This window comes from Plectrocnemia conspersa, unplaced genomic scaffold (genome assembly GCF_051122295.1).
Source record: "Plectrocnemia conspersa isolate PC_06_02 unplaced genomic scaffold, ASM5112229v1 ptg000013l, whole genome shotgun sequence".
NCBI classification, from domain to species: domain Eukaryota; kingdom Metazoa; phylum Arthropoda; class Insecta; order Trichoptera; family Polycentropodidae; genus Plectrocnemia; species Plectrocnemia conspersa.
In genome coordinates this window covers 27,693,650-27,718,359 of record NW_028277177.1, presented here as the reverse complement: position 1 = coordinate 27,718,359, position 24,710 = coordinate 27,693,650, and the positions used below count along the sequence as shown (strand labels likewise).

General features: G+C 33.3%; 2 protein-coding genes across 3 annotated transcripts in view; both read right to left on the bottom strand.

Moving 5' to 3' along the window:
- Positions 1 to 1,619: 1,619 nt before the first annotated feature.
- LOC148227751 (uncharacterized) lies at positions 1,620 to 6,115 on the bottom strand. The gene is made up of 3 exons (XM_088202408.1): positions 6,046 to 6,115; positions 2,380 to 3,924; positions 1,620 to 2,308 (listed from the first exon to the last, which is right to left on the bottom strand). The coding sequence occupies exons 1-3, from the start codon at positions 6,052 to 6,054 to the stop codon at positions 2,147 to 2,149; spliced, it is 1,716 nt and encodes a 571-aa protein (XP_088058534.1). The 5' UTR covers positions 6,055 to 6,115; the 3' UTR covers positions 1,620 to 2,146.
- A 1,536-nt stretch (positions 6,116 to 7,651) lies between these two features.
- LOC148227750 (uncharacterized) overlaps positions 7,652 to 24,710 on the bottom strand; it is a 32,967-nt gene continuing 15,908 nt past the window's right edge. For both annotated transcript variants that reach the window (XM_088201676.1, XM_088201677.1), the window contains 4 exons: positions 11,031 to 11,124; positions 9,221 to 9,340; positions 9,014 to 9,151; positions 7,652 to 8,939 (listed from right to left, as the gene is read on the bottom strand). In XM_088201676.1, coding sequence (XP_088057802.1) covers positions 8,662 to 8,939; positions 9,014 to 9,151; positions 9,221 to 9,340; positions 11,031 to 11,124 — 630 coding nt within the window. In that variant the 3' untranslated portion in view covers positions 7,652 to 8,661. The remainder of the gene's footprint in view (positions 8,940 to 9,013; positions 9,152 to 9,220; positions 9,341 to 11,030; positions 11,125 to 24,710) is intronic.

Genomic DNA, 24,710 nt, shown 5'->3' with positions numbered 1-24,710 from the left:
GGGACCTCAGATTCGTGTTTGATGCATAGGAATCGCTACAAAATTAACTTCCATTTGCACAGAATCGATCAATATTCTATTCATACGTTAGATGCATTACTTTATCATTAATAACTAGTTCGTCAATCATAGGCACAATTTGAAGGGCAAATAATCGAGTTGCTTTTAATCTACCGATTAATAGACTTTCAATATCAAATGAAAGAGCTTTAACGCGCCGTGAAACTGTAGACGCCGAAAGGACAAGACTTTCGCCCAATCTTCAGATGTCCAATTTCGGTGTTTTCGGGCCCACTCTAACCTTCGGGTTTTATTTATTTCTGAAAGGTACGGTTTGTTTCGGACTTTACAACCTCTGAGTTCCACATTGTCGAGCTTTCCTATTGATGGACATCCGCTTGCAGAGACTTCGGCAGCAAGCTTTGAAGACGTTTTTTAACGATTTTTAAGGGACTCGTGAACCAAGAATCGATTTTCCTGGACAATTGTCTTTTATTTTTGGCTTTGATTTGCAAGAACCACATTCGTAGAACTGTTTCAAAGCATTTTGGACAGCGTGTCGTGAACAATTATTGTGTTTACTAATTTTCGATATATTTAGTCAATAATATGCAATAAAATTATGTTTGCTTTTTTAGCTTCACTTAATTCGCGGGTTATTGGTATTGTGGGAGCCTAGATTTGCTATGGCCATAACTTGGCGGCACTTGGGTAACACTGGCGAAATGGTTTCTCACCACTGGCATTCTTTCAGGCATTCGGACGCGTCCACCTTAATAACTATGTAAACAAATTCAATAAAATACTACTGCAGCGTCTCAATCTGTGTCTAATTCCACCCGTCACCCCCACCATCGCTAAAGTATTTTTAAATTCCTTTGTATAGTACTCAGAATTACAATTAAAAGTACCTGGTTACATATTTCTGTCAGACTATGCGCTTATAAAGAGTTACAAACCATTTTAAGAGGTGCCTCATTATTATGGCCAAAGCTGTATATTAGAAAGACAATAAAATAGTGATATTATTGTCATAATTTATAGGTACAAAACCACTTCAAACGATTAACAGACGGTTACTCAGTTACCTGATAAAGTAGAACAGCGTTTATTTATTTTTAATATAGATATAAAAAAGCACTGTTGAACTAACCAATGATGGAGGAAATGTAATGGTTAAGATTGGAAAAATATCTCATTCTTTTTAACCTTTGTTTAAGCGATAAAAAATCTGAGTCAATGTTTCTTATATATCTACCAACTATTTTTTATATATTGTACTTGCAAACAATGAGAATTTGAGGTACGGCGTTTTTATGCATAGATAGGTCTTTACTTTTTATCTTACCGGTATTTCTAAAAAAGCGATTTAATTTACTCATTTTCTCACTAATGCAAATTCATAGTCACTGCAGAACATGATTTAGAAAACAATATTTTTATTATTTATTTTATTTCATACATTACACACAATATAATAGCTAAAGTAGAATGAGTTTGAAAGTATAAAATTATTTTATATGAAGTGACTATAATAGATCAAATTAATTAATAGCATTGGTATTTTAAAATAATTAGCCACTTTATATAAATTAAAAAGTATTAAATGTAAAAAATAATTCTGGTAATAGCCAAATGGCGAAAATATCTATTTATTTTTAATAATAAGCTTAATTTTACGTACACATGTAGTTATACAAGTCAGTTAAATCCGGGATTGAGGATTACATAATATGTAACTAAAAAATATCCATTGTATATTTAAAAACTCAAATATAATATAATTTTAACTTATTACTATTCTACAATTAAAGACGTTGCACAAACAACGGTACATTTAAAGGGCATTTAGTTGTATTTATTTGAATCGTTCAATACCTAAAAACAGTAAATAAGATCTAAATATGTAGTGTTTGTTATGAATCGAGAATATTCTTGGAGATTTACTATTTTTATTTATAAAACATCTTTAGACGATTTTAATGGCATACTAGATTTTTTCATGAATCTAAATCACTTAAAAATATTTACAATCAACTAACAATATTTAATGAAAAAATTTAAGTTGATCAATCAAGCTGGTAAATAGAAATGTCAAATTATTATTGTCTTAAATTATAGAAATCCCATAGAATCGGATTAGCATCTAAAATCTGCTTGTTATTGGACCCGATTGCATCGATTGCATAGGAGTGTTTGCGACATTGTGTTGATTATTTGAGTTTATAATGGCATCTATCATTTCCTGCGGGTTGGTCATGGAAGCGGATCTCATGAATTGTTGTTGAGCTGTGCCAGTGTTCATAATCTGTAAAATATTAATATTTAATTAGTTGTCATTATCCAGTAGTACAAATTATGTACGAATGTGTAAAATACCTGATTAACCACATCATTGGACGCTTGCGATATAATTTGCTGCCTTTCATTAGCCAGATACTGTTGCTTCCAATCATTAGGCAAGAACTGCTGCGATTGTTGTTGTCTTTCGTTACTGTAGATTTGTTGAGGATTTCCTGTATTTATTATTTGCGTTTGCGGCATGTTATTCGAAACAAGCCTTTGCGTAACCATCGGTTGTTGTTGAATCAGATTCGATATCTGATTCATCTGACTTAACGAAGTCATGGAATTTTGTTGAGCGTTCTGGTTTAACTGCACCATTATATTCTGATGATTGTCACCGGACGTTTGATTGAGATTCATATTGTTCATTTGATGTTTGTTGATTAACTCCTTCAACGCCTCGTTAGATAATTCCATTTGCATCGACTGTCCGGTGTTGCCGATGTTAGTTTCGTTGTTCTTCCTCACGAATTGTAACAAATTATTGGAATCGTTTTGTGTATTTTTAGCATTATTAATATTGCAAACTTTACCAAGTTCACGCTCCAATAAATAATATTGATTAATTTCATTAGCGAGAATTACGCTTTTCTCTTTCTCTCTTCCAAAATCATTTTTGGAATTATTCATAATTTTCGCTAACGTCTCACCGTTTACTTTCCTTTCGCATTCTTTTTGGCTGAGTGGCAAACAAGGAGGAGGCACTCCACTTTGAATATCAGATATGATGTGCAATTTTTTATTTGGAACTTGTGGACTCTTTGTTTGAGTACTTAAATCGGAGGGAATTTGAGATATAGAACCGGACAAATGAGCCACAGGCGAAATGTCACGAGACTGAAGCACGGACTGCGGGTCCGTCGGTTGCATAGGAACTCCTTGTGTGGACGAAGTGGGCGGGATCGGCGGAGCTTGTGTGTATATCATTGGAGGCGGAATATGCGGCGGTAGTTCGGAGAGATGATTTAGAGCGGGATGAGGTGGAGGCGGTCCCGGCGGCGGAGGGACGGACATAGACGGCGCAGGTGCTTGTGGAGGAGGAGGAGGAACGGTCGTAGAAGGAAACGTATTAGGCTTTTTCTCTTTTTTGTTTTCCAAAACATGACGGAATTCACAATCAGCTGCGGTAAATGGGCATTTACCGGCGGCAAATTCGGCGCAAACAGGTTTACGATTTTTCATACACATTTCAATAGCAGCGATGGGGATCTTTCCAGTTTTTATATATTCTGTCTCTTCTTCTCTGTAGCAATGTAAGAATTTGCAATGGGGTCGCATGCATTTTTTGTTTTGATAATCGTGGCAAAACACCAAAACAGAATAGTCTACTTGGTGAGAGAATTTGCAATCGGTGCCGCGTTTGCAGTATCCGTTAGTGTAATCGCGGCAGGGGTACGTGAATTTCTTTGAATTGGCGGCGATATCTGATGGATGAGGGCCAACTGGCAACGGTGGCTGGAAAGGTGGATTCGAAGGAGGCAAAGGTGGCGTCAGATTGTCATCGATATCCATCTTTGCAGGCACCTCAGGGATGTAGGACATCTCCGAGTTCGATGTCACCATATTTGGATCAAAATTCTGTAAATAACATAACATAATATACAAATTTATATTAACGGATTTCTGATTTGATTTATATCAGACAGTATTTTTACAAATATATTAAGACTATTTTTATATTCGGAAACTTTTTATTTTTAAAAATCTGGTCACCATACACCTATTTTTAATGACGCTCGTAAAATTGAGTGGTTTATGCCCGTAAACATAGTGTTAAACTTTTGTCACGGTTATCCAAATTTAAAAAGTTATGGTTCCGAGAACCCCCTTCCCTCCGTCAGATACTTTTTAAATCTTTCGTTATAATAGGCGTAAGTCCAATGCGTTACAACGGGGTGAATCTGTATCAACTTGGAAAGTCAATCAGACATAATAAATACATACAAGTATTAAAAACAAGACAAAGTCTGGGAATTGGTGACATCTATATTATTAATTATAAATTATTTTGTATAATATGATTTATAAGCAACAGATGTTACTGCAGCTGGGGCCGGTTTTTAATAATAGCAATTTTTTTAAAAGGGATCTCTAAAAAAGAGCCACCACTAGCCTACCTCCTCCCCAAACAGGGATGTCATTTTATCTTTTTCCAGGGGGTAGGTTTAATATTTTTAATATTTCTATTTCATTAATATTCATAGTATTTCATTAAATGAATCCACGTCAGCAGCGGAATATTAGGACTTCATGTTACTATTTTTTATTTATAGCAATAGTACGAATTTAAATAATTGTGAATCAATAAATCGATTATTTTCAAAAAAAATTAGAGCTTATTTTGTAATTAAAAAAATATAATAACAAAATATTACTGATATAAACAGCAATGCTTTAAATGATAAAATTAAAATGTAAAGTTCCTTGATTTCTGAAGATAAAAGAACTCCAATAAAGGTTTTAATTTTTTATAACATTAACGAATGACAAAACGTTTTGCCTAATCTGTGGATAGCATTGAGAATTTTATTAACTATTCATTGGAATTATTGAGCAGTCGCTTCAGGTGAACATAGTTTTAGCAACCTTAAACTTATTAAGATGTATCACTAGTCATCTTTATGGAGTGAATGCTTTAATTGTTTATAAATTTTATCAATAGAAAATGTTACAGCCCAAAAAGTAGACGTATCAGAGAATAAAAATACCTTCAGCATTTTAAATAGGTACAAGTTATATACAGTACTACTTATGTTAAATTTATTTGAAAAGTCAAAAAGAAAAAACCCACAAAAATTTCAGTGAGTAAAAAATGGTTAATTGTTTTTAATATATTGATTAAAAATTTAAAAAAAATCAAAGCAGGTAAGAAGCAAAAAAAACAATACATTCAAAGCACCACATATAATATAAAAAATGAAATGAAATACTTTCAAACCATATGTATATTTACAATATGGCAGATTATGTTTTGAACTATGTTATAGCACTTTGTTTCATTAGTTTGTAAAGTGTTATTTCATTAGCTAACTTAACCATCCGCCGGACGCAATGTGCTTTATGGGCACACATTTAAAAAACGTAATAAACATCTAAATTAGTTGATTTATACAACTGCCAAATGATAAACATCATTATTAGGGGTGTCAAAAGAAGAAAAAATATAAAAATACTATCAAATACTGTAAATAGTAAATAAATAAATGTAAAGTTAGAATATATTTTAAAAACGTTCACAGTATTAATATATATTTAGTCATCTTGGGAGAAGCACTGATCGCATACCATATTTGCATGAGATAAGCAGATAGCATTTGCATCTGGCATTTCTTGCATTCGTGATTTGTCAGCTGGTGCATGTTGAGTATCGTATTCTTTTAGGAGATGGGGAAAGAAGGACGAAATCTTTTCAGCCTGTTTAGGAGGTTTTCAAACTCGTTTGGCTCAGCTCCCCAATTGTACTCATAATAAATACATACTATCAAAAATGTGACGAGTTCTGGCGTAATGAGCTTATCTGAACAAAACTTGACTAGTTAAGGTCTCAAGGACAAAATAAATAGGGAGATTGCATAGGTGCCAACGCTGAATAGCGGCGGAGTGAGGTTGCAAAATGTCAAATCGAAGGCTAATAGGTTTGCCAATTAGTACGATGTTATATTACGGGTACTACGTTAATTAGCGAATGTGTTGTTATACCTGTTCCATAGTGGCAATCCGGCGAACACAGGAAACGAAACATACCAGTGCAAACGTCAAGTAGAGAATTGGCCATAAGTGTCAAAGTGGGCATAAACAATTTTGTTCAATATTACCCCACTTTAAAATTATCGATTTTTATAATTTTGCAATGTAAGAAACGTTTGTTATTATTTCAGTGATATTAAGACTCAAAAAAATGCTAAAAGTGAGCCGATATTCTATAGAAGAGATAAAAATATATATTTATAAAGATAAATATTAGGGCAACTGATGGCACGGTTTCAGAATGTTTTAGAATTAAAATGCGATACTGTCGATTAAATATGTTTCTAAGAGCATTGCGATTTTATGATACCCATACAACTTTTCTGAAAAATGCCTTGGTAGATATATCCTATATTTTTTTAGTCAGTTTAACTATTTTGCTTGTCCTTCACATCCAACACAGCGGACATGACTAGCTGCTCAAAATATTAGCTGCGGCAGCCAATATTTTAAGCAGCTAGCCTAGCAATGTTTAGCCAACAAAATAACCAGGGTAAATGTCTCAAAGTCACTACTTAAACTGAAATATTTTTGATCATCCTTCAGAGCCGTAGCGTTCTAGTACTATTTTTTTAGAACTAAATCATTGGTAGTTTAGGGGCTGTGATGATGGCGGGTGGCAATGAGACACAGATTGAGCCGCTGCAGTAGTATATTTATTTAAGGTTACAGTGATTACATTATAAGAACGGGGCGGACGCGCGACGGCACGCGTCCGAACCCTTACAAGCTTGCCGGAAGAGAGAGAGAGCCGTCACAACACCGCTACTTCTGCGCCGACCAGTTTTGGCCATAACAAATCTATATTGGCCCCCATAGTAGTAATCTTCACTATTGTTTAAACAATGCTCATTAATCGATACGTCAAAATTTCTCTAGGAAGTCCGAGAAAGCAGCCGCTTCCCACTTTACACCAAATTTGATTTAGCTACAAGTTCAATCCGATCATTGAAGACGACTCGAAAACTTCGTAATGCAAGACTACGATAAGACTACGATAACAATACGTTATTTACAGTGGCGTAGCTATGGGGGGGCGGAGGGGGCGGGCCGCCCCGGGCGGCACTTGCTTGTGGGCGGGATATTCGCGATGGAATCGTCTAGTGTGGTTCTTAACCCTGAATAAACTAAAATTTATGTAAATCTACGAATACCAAGAGCTTAACAATAATCAATTTATTATTTTAAGAAATGCTGATTTTATGACCCTGCAAAAAAATGTATGGGGGGGGCGGCAATTTTAAGGATTGCCCCGGGCGGCACATACCCTAGCTACGCCACTGGTTATTTAAAAACTTTACTAATTTATAAATGAATAGCATTGAATTCTGTAAAATAAATGCGCGATTGCACAGTTAGTCTAACATTTAATCGATATAGTATCTTTACATATTTAACGTTTGCTAAAACATATTGTACTTCCATAATTTAAAAAAATATATTTGATATTTCATAAAGCATATAAAAAATATATGAGTCTTGTGTCATGTATTTCTGCCTATGGACATTTCTACCTAAGATTAGGATTGAAATGATATGATTCTGAATGTATAAACTGTTTTTTTGTATTAAATTCATGTTTATTTATCATTATCAATTTACATAAATTTGCGCATTTAAGATATTGCACATTTTACGTTTTATTAGTATGTGTTTTTTAAAATACATTCGAACTTTGTAAAGACTAACACAAGCGAATGCAAAATAATATTTTTAGTATAACAATTACAGAAATCATTATACACACAGTCTTCAAAATCGAATTATTTCTCATTCGTAAATATTTTTTAATCATAAATATACAATTTAGGGATTATTTCTTAACAAATAGTTTACAATACATTTCAGTAATACTATTGTAATTTCAACATATATATGTATATAATAATACTTTCAAGCCACATGTTTAAATACAACTTTGATTATAAGACTGAAAATTTTTGGTGCATTAATAATATTACGTAATGTTTTGTAAATTTATTTTATTATTTTAACAATATCATTACATACTATACACATTTGCAAATATAAACATTGAAAATATTTAGCTTGACTTTGTAATTTAACAAAACTGCACATTTTTAAAAGCTAAGTATATATTTACCATATATGGTAAATACACGCATTTGTATATCAACATTATATATTTTGAAACAGCAAATATTGGACGGTTTTGCCTAATATATAAATCATTACAAGTCGCTGAATAATTTTAGTGGATGGAAATAATATTGTAGATGCCTTTAAATATTAATTTGCTTAAAAATCTGATGTAGTAATTGACCTAGCCTAATAAAAAAGCCAACGTGCGAATGCTACATAGAATCACAGATGATTGCTTAAAATTATATCTACATACATATGTATAAACATTACAATATGCTTGAAGACTAATATAGAAATGTATGATATTTACGTCTTAAGTAACACATAGCAAGGAAGACGAAACAATGAGTATCTGTACTTATTAAACGATTGGAAATCTTATAAAAATTGAGCTTCAAGCTTGTACTGGACCTATCATCTATGTGTTAAAAGCATTATTAACACATGGAAGAATATAATCATCTAGACGAGCATCGCTGATATTGGATTGAACCTCATGATCTTCGACAGTAGTATCCAAAAGAAACTGGTCATGGCGCACATTACTACTCCACCCCAACCCAAATCCAAAGACCATGATGTGCTGAAGACCCTAGCACCTAACAAATCTTGAACTATAGTCATCCCCCTTTGTCCTCCGATGACACCATCAATAGTGCCATCTCCTTCACTTTCCAGTCGTGGTTTTCCTTGTTGTCTTTTGAAATGGATTATCATTAAAGTGAAGAGGGCGAACAGGGCTTAAAAGCATAAACATAATATTGATTATAAAGGTATATTTAAAACATATGTAAATAAAATAATAGTAATTTACCAGCCAAAAGATACATGACGCCTGTTACCAGAACGGCGCTGATCTGATGTTTGCAGACTCCAAAAGCTCCAACCAATGCAGCACTACCTAATACTATTAAACATACTAAAGCACAAGAAATGGACAAATTTTGCATCCCTGGAAAAAGAAAACAGACAAATTAGATTAATGTGTATAGTGCTTTCAAAAAATCAAATGTTTCTTTACTATGTTGCCAGTCTGCTCTGGGTTCCTCTCCCCTCATTGCTTCAGTGCCGCCAGCCAAATAGTTGACACAAGAATACGATTTTGGAAAGCCCACCCTTGAGAGCAATAGCAAATCATCCTCTGTAAATTGAAAAATATATATATGGTATCAAATTGTAAAAATACTTAAATAGTGATCTGTTCCCGTAGTAAGATAAAAAGCAAATAAATCTAATTGCTTCTAAAAATATATTTATGACTCACAGGGTGGACCAAAAGTAAGTTTGCAATGGGAATTTTTATCGGAAAAGTAACAGACAATGACATAGTATGTTTCCACCTCAAAGTATCACATTGGCCAAACGGTCAAGAATAGGAAAGAGCACCTCGCATATCTTCAAAAGAGTATATAAGCGTATTTGTAACTTTCAACAGATACTTTCATCAGACACTTTTGACTTAGAACACACAAAAACAAACTCGCACCAAGCGGAGCTACGCCGAGTAGCAACCAAGACTACTTAAAAGACAGAGGATGTAGCCGCTTTACATTTAAAAAAACACACATCAAGCCTGGTTCAGTTAGGAAGTCATAAACTCAGTAAATCAACCCGATATGTTTAATTTTAAAACTGTTGACAAAATAATAATCTGGGTGACCGCAAAATTCACATAATATGAAAAACAATTCTTCAAAAAGGATAATAGATATAACCTTACTTAATTTCAAAGCGATTTAATTTGTTCAAGCTTTGTTTTGAAATCAAAAATAGAATTAGAATTACGTACATAATATGCCTAACTATATTTTTTTCATGGTCCCAGAGTGCAACTAAGCGAAACTTCGAACTAGTTGCATACAATATTATATACATTTATATGTATCTTATTTTTTTTAAGAATTTGAACAAATATCTAGCGCTTTCAAATGTCTCTTGATTTCTTCCCCCTCCCCCCACATTACAAATGTATATAGTGATTTATATACGAGTAATAACTCTCATCAACACAACAGCAGGACAGTCCAATAGTGAGTTGTCCTGCGTCACATATAAATATTTAAATGTCCCGCTGGAATTTTTTTACAGATTTTGCCTGTAAAATAATAAAATAATGCCATTAAAAGGGATGAATATTGTTATGAAAATTATTTTTTACCAATATTTGGCGGGTGAATTGCACTAAGATGACCAGATTTTGAAAATATCAAAACGGGACAATAAAAATCTCAGAAATTTTTGTTCGAGATGATTTTTAGACATAAGCGTCTGCGTAAATCGGCGTATGCCCCAGTGTCCAAACGTTCAAAGTGTGCGCGCCGAAGCTTACGCCATGAGGAGTTGACAGCCAATTCCCAGCCCCCGTGCTTCATGAGGCGTATGTAAAATTTGTAAACAATGTATGTTCAACATTTCAACTAGCGCTAAAAAATCCAAGATAGTAACGTTACGATTGTTAAAGCATATTCAATTATGAATAATGAAAGGCAGTCCTTGATTAAGCATAAGAATAAATGCTATTATATAAGGTGATCATTCGTCCTTTTTTAAGAGGGATTGTCCTCATCAAAAATGTTGCTCTCCTTTGTAATTGTCCTCCTCGAACAAAAATGTCTGAGGTGAACTTTTTTTAGCGTCAAAAATCATAAAAATATTGTCCATTTTTAGTTAATATAAAAATATAAAAAAATATTATTTTTGAGTCGTAAAGATCTGCATCTATATCTCATGTTAGAGTTCTGTAGAATTGCACATTTCAGCTTTGATTTGGAACTGACTTTCTACAAGTCACGTTCGTAATAATGACTGTTTATAAGAAAATACATACATACCTGTTAGAGTTACGCACAACGTCCATATCCCTCCGTTCATGGGAACAAGAAAAGTACTCTTTATAGTCTTGTCTTTCTGATTCTTATTGATAACCTGAAACGTAAACAAACATGAAACTCAATATTGTTTTTACACCATGATTGCCCACTATTTTATTTTAAATGGATAAAATAACAAGGTGGATGAAAAAAAGCAAAATTGTATTTTTATGATTTTTTGCCTCTGCACGCGATCGATGTGGTGAACGATACTAATTATGTTTATAGGGTAGCAAAAATAAAATAAAAATAAAATAACAATGGGTCGTTTACCCCGCTGTCCATGTCCTGGCTTTATATCTGAAAATTATATCTGAAAATCGATACATACGATACGAAGGGTGGTAGCAATGCACTTAACAAAACGACGACTTCGCGATTGGGACAAAAATTAAAGTAATAAAAACATAGGCGGCACTTTTCTAGAATAAAACTGTAAAAGTACTACATCAATATTGTTGTCTAATTCAGTCAATAATGTCAACCAGATGCTGCTTAAAATCGAGACGATCACAGAATGCGAATGTGTGGTTTTTCAGATCGCGCTAAACTTCAGTCATACTTATAGTAAATTAAATGTCATCGATGAGTATACCATAAATGTATTTAATTACTTGACAATGATAGCGAATAGAGCGACGTATATAATCTTATGGCAACCTATCCTTATATTCTTTGTTCTGTGGTTACCATGCAGTTGTTTTCGTTGCTTTGATTATTATATATTATATGTATAATTTAATTACACGTTGACAACGTTTCCAAATGTAAAGAAAATACATAAGTTAAATTGATAAAATACTGTAGACTGCTTTGAGACATTACAAATCATTATTTCATGCTATAAATGAAACACAAAAGCTTTTTACACTGATTAAAAATTGTACATTGACATGAATATCGTGACACAGAGCTAAAGGAATGATAATTTTTGAGAAATACGTACAAGGATTTTAACAAAGCACGCTATGTGGCATTAAGATTGACAATTTACTTTGTTTGCCGACTAATTCACAGTACATATGCACGTTATTTATTGAAATGAAATATTCACATCGATGCTCATGAAAGTGATCATTTTTATACCATTAACCTATATAGGCCTTTGGTCAAACAATGGAACAAAACGTTTTGCGATTGTGACAAATGTCCCATGAATTTTTGTACGTTTATAATATAATACTTTTTAAAATAAAAGTGTATAAGTTGTTAATTAAAACTTTTTGACGTCTCGTTTATAATTCCTAATCATTTCCATTTTTCATGAATAAAATTATTTTTTAACATTAAAAAGGAAGCAGTGAAACTACAGCGACTTAAAGATATGTTTAGTATACTATGAACGAGTTTCATTTCAGGAATTTATCTATGGAATGTGAGTATCACGCTGGACCACTCAATAAACATCTCAACGCCATGGATACAAATCCTTGACTATCACAAAAAATAATGGAAACCATTCTTTCTCACAAGAAATCATGATTTAAGAACTACAAATCACATTAAATATTATATGGCCCGATCATTTATGTAGACAAATTATTGATATTATAAAATAATTGCTACATCATCCATCAAAATTAATGTAAAATATTAGACACTTTTATCATCCAGCTTAAAGCGATTTAAGGTCTCGGATAATTCATACCATAAAGTTGATTTATACACATGTTTTATGTACATACCATATATATCTACCGGTAGTTATTGTGCATGTCTAGCGACTTTGTATGGAAAATGGCAGAATATAAATATGATAGACTTTCGCAGGATTCGCGTGTCTCATTGACGTCACGATTTGTTCAAAGTCGTACAGGTGATTGCCAGACGATCTGTGCGAATTTAGAAGCATGGGACGACCTTCGGAAATAACCAATTGCAAAATGTATAAATGGATTTCTATACTAAATATGTATAAACATACCTCTATTGCGGAAGAATCGAAAGTCAAGAAACAAATCGTGGTACAAAGTAATCGGATAATAAAGATAAAAAAGCTGGTATAAATGCTAATGCTACTTTCAAATATCCAACTAATGAAGTGCCATTGTTCCATCCATTGCCTTCCAAGAAATCTTCTAGTATATTATGCATTATGTGAATATGTATAACGGTTAAGGACTTTAATTAAAGCTGGACCCTTTTCTCAGAATCTAGTTTATAAATATGTATAACACCGTCTTTCCCAGTAATTAAGTGGTAATAATGCATCGCATGCTTCACTCGAAGAACCCGCATTGGGGTAGTTAATAAAACTGCGACGGAATGTGGAGGAAAAGGGTCGTGACGGTCGTTTGCCTTTGCAGAAGGGCCATCGCGTGATGACCTTAACCCGAATTTTCAAAGGAAAACTATGCAAGACTCTTGTAAGTTTTCGCGATATTCTTTATATACATATTTTAAATAACAAAGAAGAACAAATAGTCACATGTCGCCAAATATCTTTAAGCAATTACGAAGAATATGGAGTTCTGATATAATAAGTATCATATGATAATCACATATTTACACATATACATATATATGTATATATAAAAATATATAATATGTTTAGTACGAATACTATATATAACTTTACAAGTATATCATATAGATATTACATTTATTTTTAGAACCCTCTAGCTTGCTGCTGAAATCCGCAGAAAACCTATTAAACGCCAACGTAATCTGTTTAAGTTCTGGTAACTTTTGCATTAAATATCGTAATGGCACTTTCAATATATTATATAATAAAGCAAAAGTTCAGTTTTGTTAGTAATATTACGTATTTGTTGAGGTACAATTATTTTTATTTAATAATTTATTTATTTATTAGGATATTAAGTATATTATTATACTATGTACTTACAGTTTTATTACTCTTACAAGCGTCTAACGCTCGTATATGAATTTCACACGAAGGTAATATATGAAAGGAGTGTTCCTATAAAATCGTGGCAGGTATAAAATTTAATAAGCGATTTAATTAAATCATAAGCCTTTCGCGAAAACCAGAATCATATGTTCTAACATAAAATATTTATATTAGTAGAGTCGCTATGAATTTTTAAACCATTTCTGAAATAAACCTGTTTTTTAAGACATTGAAAAAGTTATTTAGTTAAAAAAAAGATATTTAACACTTTGTATGAATATTATTATTTTAATTGTAAATCAAAATAATTACATTCCACAAAATTATTATTATGCTTGATCTACACTCTCTGGAAGTTGTCCGAACCGAAGTTCAACTGAAGTCGGCTGAGGTCGCCGACTTCCGAGTAGCGGCCACACTGCCACAAATTTCATATGCCGCCCGGACGGCGGCTGCTGTCATGTACAGCTGGCATATTTGCGCGCGATCGAAAAATGTACCAAATAATCGCAATTTTTAAATTGTCATTTTATTAAGTTTGTGTGGGCACTCACCAGTACAATATCAGTGAAAACTTTCGGTCGTAAATATTCAATTTGTCGGCTTTTCAAAATGTCATAAGGCATCAAAATGATACTTCAGAATACGAACACCACATCTGTGACTATCCTAGAATTTATCGCCATCGATTCTAAATAAGAATTCGTTATGGTGTGACATTTATATAAACCGATCTAGGAAAATACATAAGGATATTCGAAACGATTTTTTAAAAAAAATCAAGTACCACTAATAATCGCTAATTATTTAATTTTATATGAAAAAAAATATAATAATGATATCTGTTAGAAGAATATACTATCAAATATATAATTAATCCCTTTTGGTGCCCTAAAATATTCAAAGATGTCAGTAAGAGTCTGTTCAATTCTCCGATAAGTATGTGGTATTATAACTTGACCACGTGACCACGATGCAGCGCTCGTCATGCGTGTTGACCATAGGACGCCTACGCGCATACTTAAATTGAACCAAGCTACTCGTTCTATCTCAGTTTGCGAAAAACCATAGCATTATCTCTCTCACTGTTGTCACTTAACACGCGAGAGAGCGAAATGGGAAGTATCTCACCGCTCGCGATCGAAAGGGCAGTTCCGACTTCGGTCCTTTTGCCGACAATGTTCAGAAGCACTCGAAGCTGGCCAAGTCAACTGAATTATACCCACTTTATCTCCCGTTTTCGGTAACCTCGGACAACTTCCGAGAGATTTTAGAGCGGACAGAACCGAACTCGACCGAAGTAACCCACTATATTCTCTGTCCTTGGTCAACATTGACCAACTTCCAGAGAGTGTAGTGCAGGCATTATTTATTTGTCTCATGGATGAAAAAAGTAGCTCTTACACGAATCAGGAACGAATGTTTAATAAGCCCTGGTTTAGCATTGAGTAGTTGTAAAATTAAAGGATAATTTTAATTTCGCTACTCTTATCGGTTAAAAGCGGGAGGAAAAAAATTGATTTCTCCATATTGTCAGAAAGAAGAGTTTATATATTTCCATCATTTCACTGAATAGATTATATTTTAGTCACACATTAAATAAATTAGATCTTATACGTTAATATAGTTATTTCCACAACTGTAAAGGTTGCGTTTATCTAACATTATATCGCAATTTTCCTAAACGACAAAGACCGAAAGGCCGTGTTTTAAAACATCAGTGGAAAAGCCATAGTAATAAAAAATAAGTTTCAACCAAATTAAACACAGAAATTCTCAACAAGTCGGCCGAAAGTGTACTTAATGTTAGGATTTGTAATCGAATACCCAAAAGGGACAGATAGTGGCGATTTGGAGAAACGTAAAAGCCTTTCGTGAAATGTTTCGCTAAAAGGTTCAGTGGAAATTTTTGTCGATGGATCTAATCACGATTAAAGTTAAACGGCGATAAGATCACAGTCAAACTTGGGTTAAGATTATTACCGTTTCCGTAGTCGCTACCGTGAAGTGTGATAAATTTGCATATTGGGTGGCACAAATTTAGTATTCCTATTGCATAATCTATGCTAAATGAGCACTTACATATATATTTAACTGAAAGTTGATTTAATCACAATGCTTCTGTTCATAATGTATATATGTATTTGTATAATATTAAAAGTTTACATCGTGAAATAATATAAATAGCAGCTGAGAGCAATCTTCCATTCAGCAACAAAAATCATTTATTACGCATAGAGGATTATTGTAGTTAGAAGCACGCGAGCGTCGAATATTGGCCGACGTAAAATTACTTTGCATGCCGACCGATCGTAATCTGCGTTACAGTAGTAATTTATTTGTTAATTATCAATTGATGATTCAGGTTTGTATTGTTGCTACGGTCACTGATGATATATTATTATAAATATCATATCGTATTCTCTTTCCCAAATCTGCTCCAAATTATCTTATCATCTTATGTCGCAAATCTTAATTTTTTGCGTGAGAGTTTCAACTACCTGCACAAATAATTTAGAGGTCGAGCATTTCGAACAAATAAAAATATATATCAACTTGTCTCGAAAATAAGTCAAAAGAATATAAGAGATCTCGGTTCTAAGCCATTAATATTTTACGAACCACTCACTAGCACATCCATCCTGAGACATCATTAGAAAAATTATGTTTGAAAAGGATGCGCTATAGAAAATGCGTTTTATCTTGCGCAAAAGTAATATTGTTATTTTTACCGGTTTTTTTAATGATCTCCGAAGTTGACACCTAAAAGTTTCACTTTTAAGGTATAAAAATATTTTATAGATCAATCTAAGAAGCGATGCAATTCGCCCGTCAACATTCTTATCTGTGATTCGCCAGAACTGTCTCGAAATAGTAATGTAAAATATATGCCACTTGCTCACAGAAGAGCAATCTGGCAGGGAGAGGAAGACGGAGGATGACACTTCAGACTCAAGCCAAGGAGTCACAGTACATGCCATATCAGCGGATAGTTCAGCGTCATTGCAAGATCGAATCATGACATATCACGGCCGGCAATAATTCAACTCGACACTCCAGCGAAGACTGATGCTTAATAAAATAAAACGCGTACAGCTTTTCCAACGTCTATTTTATCTGCAAAGTCACACCCTTTGGTCTCAAAAACCGAATTTTGTACAACAGTGTCTCAAAAACACAGCCGTATATAAGCTTGAGCTCGTAAAGAAAACTTTTTTCATAACACACATCCCGAGTCTTCCTAGGCATTGATCTATGTCAATGCAAAGTAAACACGTCCCATGGGTGTTTTCAGAGACGAGGCACGTTTCATGGATCACGAGTCACGTGGTTCAATTTTATCGACTGTGTCATACGTGCCACGTGAACTTGATCGACTTTCATCTAGCTTGGTGCGGAAATGGCACGCGCCTTTAAGAGATGAAACCTTTCTGTTGATATTGGCAGAGGAAAAAGTGTTTTGGAAATAAAATATTATACTCAGTGGTAAAAAATATATTATCTTCATATTCAATCATCATAAGATAATTTATAACTTTAGTTAATGAAGATATTTTATACAGTATAAATTTGTTGAATACAAGTCTTTGAATATCGACGAATTTATCTCTTTATATACATTTTATATTATTAGTAGCAAAGTTTCAGGCCATAAATTTTATACCCGTACGTTGCCTTAAGATCCTATATTATATTTGGCTTGCTCGCATTTATAGATATCTTTACGGAATAAAAGGTAAAGTGTCTTATAAGAAATCACGCAGAAATTCTATACTGTTATTTTTTATTACTGGGAATAAAAATATTTGTTTGTGTATTAGTATAAAGCGAATTTATGGAAACATTGCGCTTAATAAGTGCTTTTGGAAAGTGTCCAAAAATATCAAAACTAAAATTAAATTAATACTTCATGTATTAGCAATACAAAATTACTGTATTGATATGTTATATACGTGACTGTTTTTAGAATGGAATGGAGTAAACCGGAACCTATCACTGGTTCGTAAAATTTTCATATTACAGCTCCATATATAGCCTGCAACATTTTACTTAATATATCATATATCGATAAACTGCTGCGATTTATTAAACTTGATTCAATTAATTTATTTTATTTTTTGTCTCTAATTAGATTTTTGCGACAAAAATAAATAATTTGATACAAACTGTTTTAAACTGAAACATACAACATACATATGTCTGTGTTTTCTGGGTTCATCAATTACACCATCATTCAATTCACAGTTGGAGCCCTCAGTGGAGGGATTAAATCGGCAGGCTTATAACGAATGAAAATCTTTTTGTTTAAAAAGATTAACAGGCGTGAGAATCTGAATATTATGCTACTATATCATTTTAATCATCTAAAACAAATAGATTCTTTGTTAAAATGAAATACCACCGTGGAAAAACCTTCTTGCATATTAATTATCATAAATAAAATTACTAATAAGCCACAACAGAATGGAACTTAAGCCAAGTATTAACATTATAATCTTCAATAGTATGAAGTTAACATAAATATAAAGGAAAAGAAACATAAAGAAACTAAAAGATTTTAACTTTATCTGCAGCTTAGTAGTGTTGAGTAACCACTTGGAAGAAATTTATTACAGGAAAAAAACATAACTGTTTCTATTGATAGCAATCTAATAGAAAATATTTATAATAAGAAATTAAATAATCCAGATTTGTAGAGGGCCGATGTAATATTTTTTGCGGGGGACTAAAATTTCCGCCACTGATTTTGAGATCATTAATTAAAATTTCTTGAATTCGGCCTTTTTTATTGCAACTAATGCGGCTTTCCTGTATATTATTATATTATAGAAATTTTAAATTATAATAAATTGTATTTTATTTTAATATATATATTGTAAAAATCTACCTTTTATTATTTAATAATGTATAGAAATCTATATTTTTATGTCAAATATACAAAGTCTAGTATATAAAACCGTTTATTTTTTAAAAGCTTCATGATAAATTGTCTATGTATTTATATAAATAAAATTAAAAAAACCCTGCGGATGGATGGTAACGGGTGGCAATAGCCGCCAAAGTAGTATTTTTATTAAAAAGTTTATAATAAGTCATAAATTATGTCACATGATAATATATGCGAAAGAACGGTGGATGAGGCACCACCGGCCGTTGTCTTTCCGTCGAGGTCTACAAAAATATAATGCTGCCCTTCGCCACGTCACGTCAGTGTTACCAAAGTGCAGCCAAGTTTTTGCCATAATAAAAAATAATTAATAAATATATAAATAGGCCCCAAAAAACGTTTTTTCAGACTTTTTTATTTTTTATTGACAATTTTATTGTATCTGTTATGATTAAATTGAGTCAAAATAAATAATTATGCGCTGGAAATAAAATATCTGATCGCTACCAAAAATAGTAATAACAATTTTTTTTTAGCAATTATTTTAAAAAAAATAATAGCAATTGTGTATAAGAGATGTCTCTATTCCTTTACATACATATTTCCTTCCCTAAAATCCTATCAACAAAAATCTGGTGTAACAGGCAACGGGAAACCCTCTACGCAGATTTCTCTCCCAGGTTAAATTGAATACGTTGGTATTCAAGTAGGCCAAGCACAACGGCTTGTGTGCCACTAGAAAAAAAATCTTAATTTTTTGTACATATAGAAAAAAATATTCACCAGTACATATTATTTATGGGGGGGGGGAGGGTAGAATAAGGATTCTCCAAGTCTTCTTTGAAGATCGGATTACGGACTTTATATCCGGTCTGACGTAAAGTGGAAAGTGGCTGCTTCCTCTGCTTTAATGTATCGTCTCAGTCGTTACTCGGTATAGCTCCGTTTGGAGCGAATTCGGCTGAACTCTCATGTGTCTCAAGATGAAGAATTCAGCTGACGATTTGGCAACGCTTCTATTGCATATAAATATCTGATCGGTACAACACTGACGCTGACGAGAATGAATGAGAACTTGTACTTTGCAAGTCGCAAGCTTAGTCTCACGCGCAAGGGGTGATATCGTCCATTTCATTTTTATTTTGGTTATAAAATAATATGATATATTTTTTATTGATCTTTGATATTATATGGAGTACCTCAAGGATCCAATTTGGGTCCATTGTTGTTTTTATTGTTCATTAATGACATAGAAACAGCAATAGAGCATTCAGATTTTTTATTATATGCAGATGACTTGAAAATTTACAAGAAAATGCATTCGATTTCTGATTCCCTCGACCTACAGGAGGATCTCAACTCTATATGGAAATGGGCTTGCTATAACCAATTGCCTTTCAGTGTAAAGAAATGCCACACAATTTCATTTTCAAGGTCGTTAACGCCAGCAAAATATTCATACCATCTAGGCGGATATTATCTGGAATGGTTTTTTTCAACTAAGGATTTAGGAGTGACTTTCGAAGAACGTTGGAAATTTAGCCAGCACATTGCAGAGACTCATAGCAAATCCTTAAAAATGCTCGGTTTTATATTGAGAAATGCGCGCTACTTCAGGAATACTTTAGTATTGCGCACTCTTTATGATACTCTAGTCCGCAGCATGCTAGAAACTAGCTCCGTCATTTGGATCCCAGGCGTAATGAATCAATGTAATGAATTGAAGCTGGAAAAAGTACAACGTAAATTTCTTCGATATTTATACTTGAAGGAATACGGGTATTATCCGTTCTTGTTTCCCAGTGCTTTTATTTTGGGAGCCCTGGGATACGTTTCTTTGTCGACTCGCAGAAGTGTTTATGTAATTAAACACTTCTGGAAATTGCTCAAGGGCATCGTAGACAATCCTTCAGTGCTCGAGCAGCTTCAAATGTGGGCTCCTGAAGGTGGTTATAGTTCTCGGTCGCGTCCACTATTCTTGCCTGTTAAGTCTAGAACTGGAGCACTTGCCAACTCTTCTCTGGCCAAGGCTATTTATCTGCTCAATTCTGTCCATAGAAATATTGACATTTTCTCTTGCACATATGGAGTTTTGGTTCAGTTCGTATGGGACAATGCACACCTGTTGAGGTGATTTGCGTCTGTTGTTTTGTCTTGTTTATATTTGTATGTATTATGATGTATTTGTACTTTTGACTATCGTGACGCATTGGGTTTGCCTGTCAGGTCACGATGGTTATAATTTTAATAAATAAATAAATAAATAAATATTGAAGCCTTTATATAGGAAAAAACTTTATATATAAAAATTTAAAATCTTAAGGATCTTTATTTTATACATATAATTTTATGTGTACTTCATAAAACTCATGGCGAGATCGAAAACTATTTAAGTAAACTGGAACGCGACTCCGATTACATTTTCAGATATAGACTACATATGTACATTCTACTAAAATATACCATATTTCGGAAAACATCGAGCGTTCGGGTTCGTTAAACCTGACTCACAGTGTTTATTATGTAAGACGATCTTGACCCTAATTAATAATGCAAAACAAGTAAGTAATTGAACACTGTAACGAAAAGCCAATTAAGTTGTCCATTAAGAGTATAGCTTTATTTTCATTCAAACTAAACGAAGGCATTATACAAGACGCACCCATAAAACTCAGTTTTGTTATTTATTATATGATTTGCAATTAATGATTTATAAGTTAAGTAAACTATATCAATATAATGGCAATATTGGAATTTAGAATCCTTATGTGTTTTCAACGTTTAAAACTTAAAAAATGGATTTTATATTAAAATGGCACACTACCGTGAGAAAACTTTTTGTAGATTATGTCAAAGTACCTGCCATGAATAATAAATATAGAAAGAATATATCGCAAACGCTCTAATAAAAATAGCATGTGTATTCATGACATCGTAGTCGGCCTTCTTGTAATTGGATCAGTGGCGTAAATACTATGCCGCAGGGGCAGGCAGCGCATGCTAACCCTTGGGATGGGAAGCATCAAGAGTATGTTATAAAAACCCACGACAATCCATACCGACAAATATAGTCTTGCGTCAAGTCTTACATCATTCACTAATTTTTTTATTGATTATACATATCCATAAATTCAAAATACTTTATGGCCTGAATCCGATGAGTCATTGACACCTATACTCTATTTGCGTTAACACAGCCAGTTCAAGAGCTATTTATTTAATCATGATCATAATCTAAACACGATATTTAGAAGAATCAAATTCTTATCGACAAAAAAACTATGGAATCGACCGATATAGTATGCTCAAAAAGTTCAAAGAGAAACAAAATAAGTCAACCATCATTTTCAAATTACGTTAAAAAAAATCACTCTCTGAAATTGTCGCCCGGCTAGCTACTGATTCGATTAGTTATTTTTTTTTTAAATTAATAGTTCATGGCGTTTTGGTGAGTGCTAGCCTGCCGAGGGGGGGGGGGAGATGGGACAAATTCTCGGGGCCCGACTCTGGAAAAAATCATATCAAGAATATATTTACAAAAAAATAAAATTCGACCTTAAATAATAAATCTGAACTAAGCTACAGTTCTTTAAGATGTATGCACCAATGTATTTTAGGTATCAGTTCCTTCAGCCCTTTTTATACATATGTACAATAATCAAAAGGAGCGAAACATTGCCTTCAAAAGCACCCACTTACTAGGTAGTACTTTCACAATAAATATCATTATTCAAAGCGAGAGACTGTAGTTTTTTGACATAAAGTTATATTTTCACTAGTAAAGTCTAAATACGTTTTCACCAGTAGATAGCGAACATATAATTTAACTGATATGCTGCTCTAAAATAGCTATGAAGCTCAATTTGACAGTTGCGAAACGTTCATTTACTGTTCAAACCCAAACCTAACCTAATGAAAGTTCTTAAAGTAATTATAGTTTCAGAATTTTCATTAGTCCAAAATACAAACTCACCTAAAACATCTTTCGGGGGGAAATAAGCGGAAGAATAAGTACAGACAGACACTGCATCTCACATATTGCTCCATAGTTTGTCTGTATTTCGATATTACACTATGTTTTAAAAATATGATGGCTATCTTAACCGATATTTCAATGGACTTCTGATATAAAAAGGCTGATTAAAGTATATTCAAATCGAATTTTGGTCAATAGGAGGGCGCAAAAACAGTTATCACTTCTCAGAAGTCAAAAATTCACGTCAAAAGCAATAAAATCGTGTCGTCGCCGTCGCAGTGGGAACGCTCGGTAACGAGCGTTCCCACTGCGACGGCGACGGCACGATTTTATTGCTTTTGACGTGGATTTTTGACTTCTGAGAAGGGATAATTGTTTTTTGCGCCCTTCTATTGGTCAAAATTCGGTTTAAATTTGCTTCAATCAAGTCATAAAATGAATGTTGCCACTGCGATTTTCTAGCTTTTGCTGTAAATTCTAAACAGGGAAGTAATTTAGGGGAGAGGGGCAGGTGAGGGCTTTTACTTCTCCCCTTAAATTTGGCTAGAAAGTAGCATGTCATTTAATGAAATATACTGTAAACTTAATTCGCGTGTTAAAAATATTTTGCCATTTTCAAAACATGTTCTATGATATCATATTTGCCACTCCTAGGCAACTGCCTATTTGCCTATACACACAGGACGTCCCTGCTTTTTAATATAGAACAATCAAAAGCTTATGTTATACATAGTATAAAATTTAATTAAGAAACGCTGGTTTATGATCAACTTTTCAATTATATGATTGTTATAAAGTTGAACCAATATATTACAGCATCATCAATAATTTTAAGCTTAGATAGATGCATTATAAAATAGTGTTAAAATCCAATTCTAATATGATAAAATATTATTTTTCATCTGTGGATATTTTCGAATTCAAAAACCTTTTGGGACACCCGGTAGTAGCGCAAAGCAGAACTACACCGTTGGATTTGTTTATCTTCGATTTTTCAGCGCAGACAAGCGCTACAGGCCACAGGCAAATAGAGGCAGAATCGATTAAAGCATTAAACAGCAGACAGTGCACGTCGGAAAGTAATTGAAGCGGCATGTGTAACCATTAGGGAGCTCGCGTTGATTTCGCATGGAAAATCTCCGACGAGACGGCGACACTACGCCATGGGGTATTTCCGACCCCGAGGGTGGAAGACAACCTCGCGGTCGGTGGTGTGACAAAGGGTGGTTCTGCTGAGATTTCGCAATTTTATTTTCAGAGAAAACTATTCAGCGCTCGTTGTGTGTGTGTGAAAAAGAATAAATCATGGTTATTGATCATGGGACCAAATAGGGACAAAGGGACGGGAAAGTTGTGACCGAAAATGGCTTTAGTGTCAATGTACGACATTTATATGACATTTTTAAAAGTTACATATGAGCGTATTAAATTTGCCTTTTATTTTTGGGGCATATAATCATACAGGATGGTCCATAAATCGCTTTATTATTTTCTCCAACAAAGTACTGTCATCTGTCCCAGATGTTACCAGATGACATATTAACTGACTATGGAATATATTACAATATATTCTTTTTTACAGTTTTCGTTCTACATATGAATGATATTTTATGATACTATAGGATTTTTATTTCTTAAATGTAGTATTAATTCGTCAAAAGTTAATATTTATTACCCATGAAAAATGTATTATATTTTTATCAAATAATTCAATTTATTAAGTATTAATCTAGTGCAGGGCTTCTTAAGCTATGTGTCACGACCCCGAATGGGGTCGCGAGATTTTAATGTAAAATATTTAAATTAAATGTTTTAAATATTTTTTTCAAGCTGCTTATTTTGATCATATAACTTTTACTCACTGCCTTAATCATCTGGAAGCCAAAAAAAATAGCACCAGAATTGAACGATGTGCTTCAGATC

Excerpts from the sequence above, each read along its gene's own strand:
- LOC148227751 (XM_088202408.1), bottom strand. Across the intron at positions 2,309-2,379 it reads CCAATGATGTGGTTAATCAG|ATTATGAACACTGGCACAGC; the intron begins GTATTTTACACA and ends AATATTTTACAG.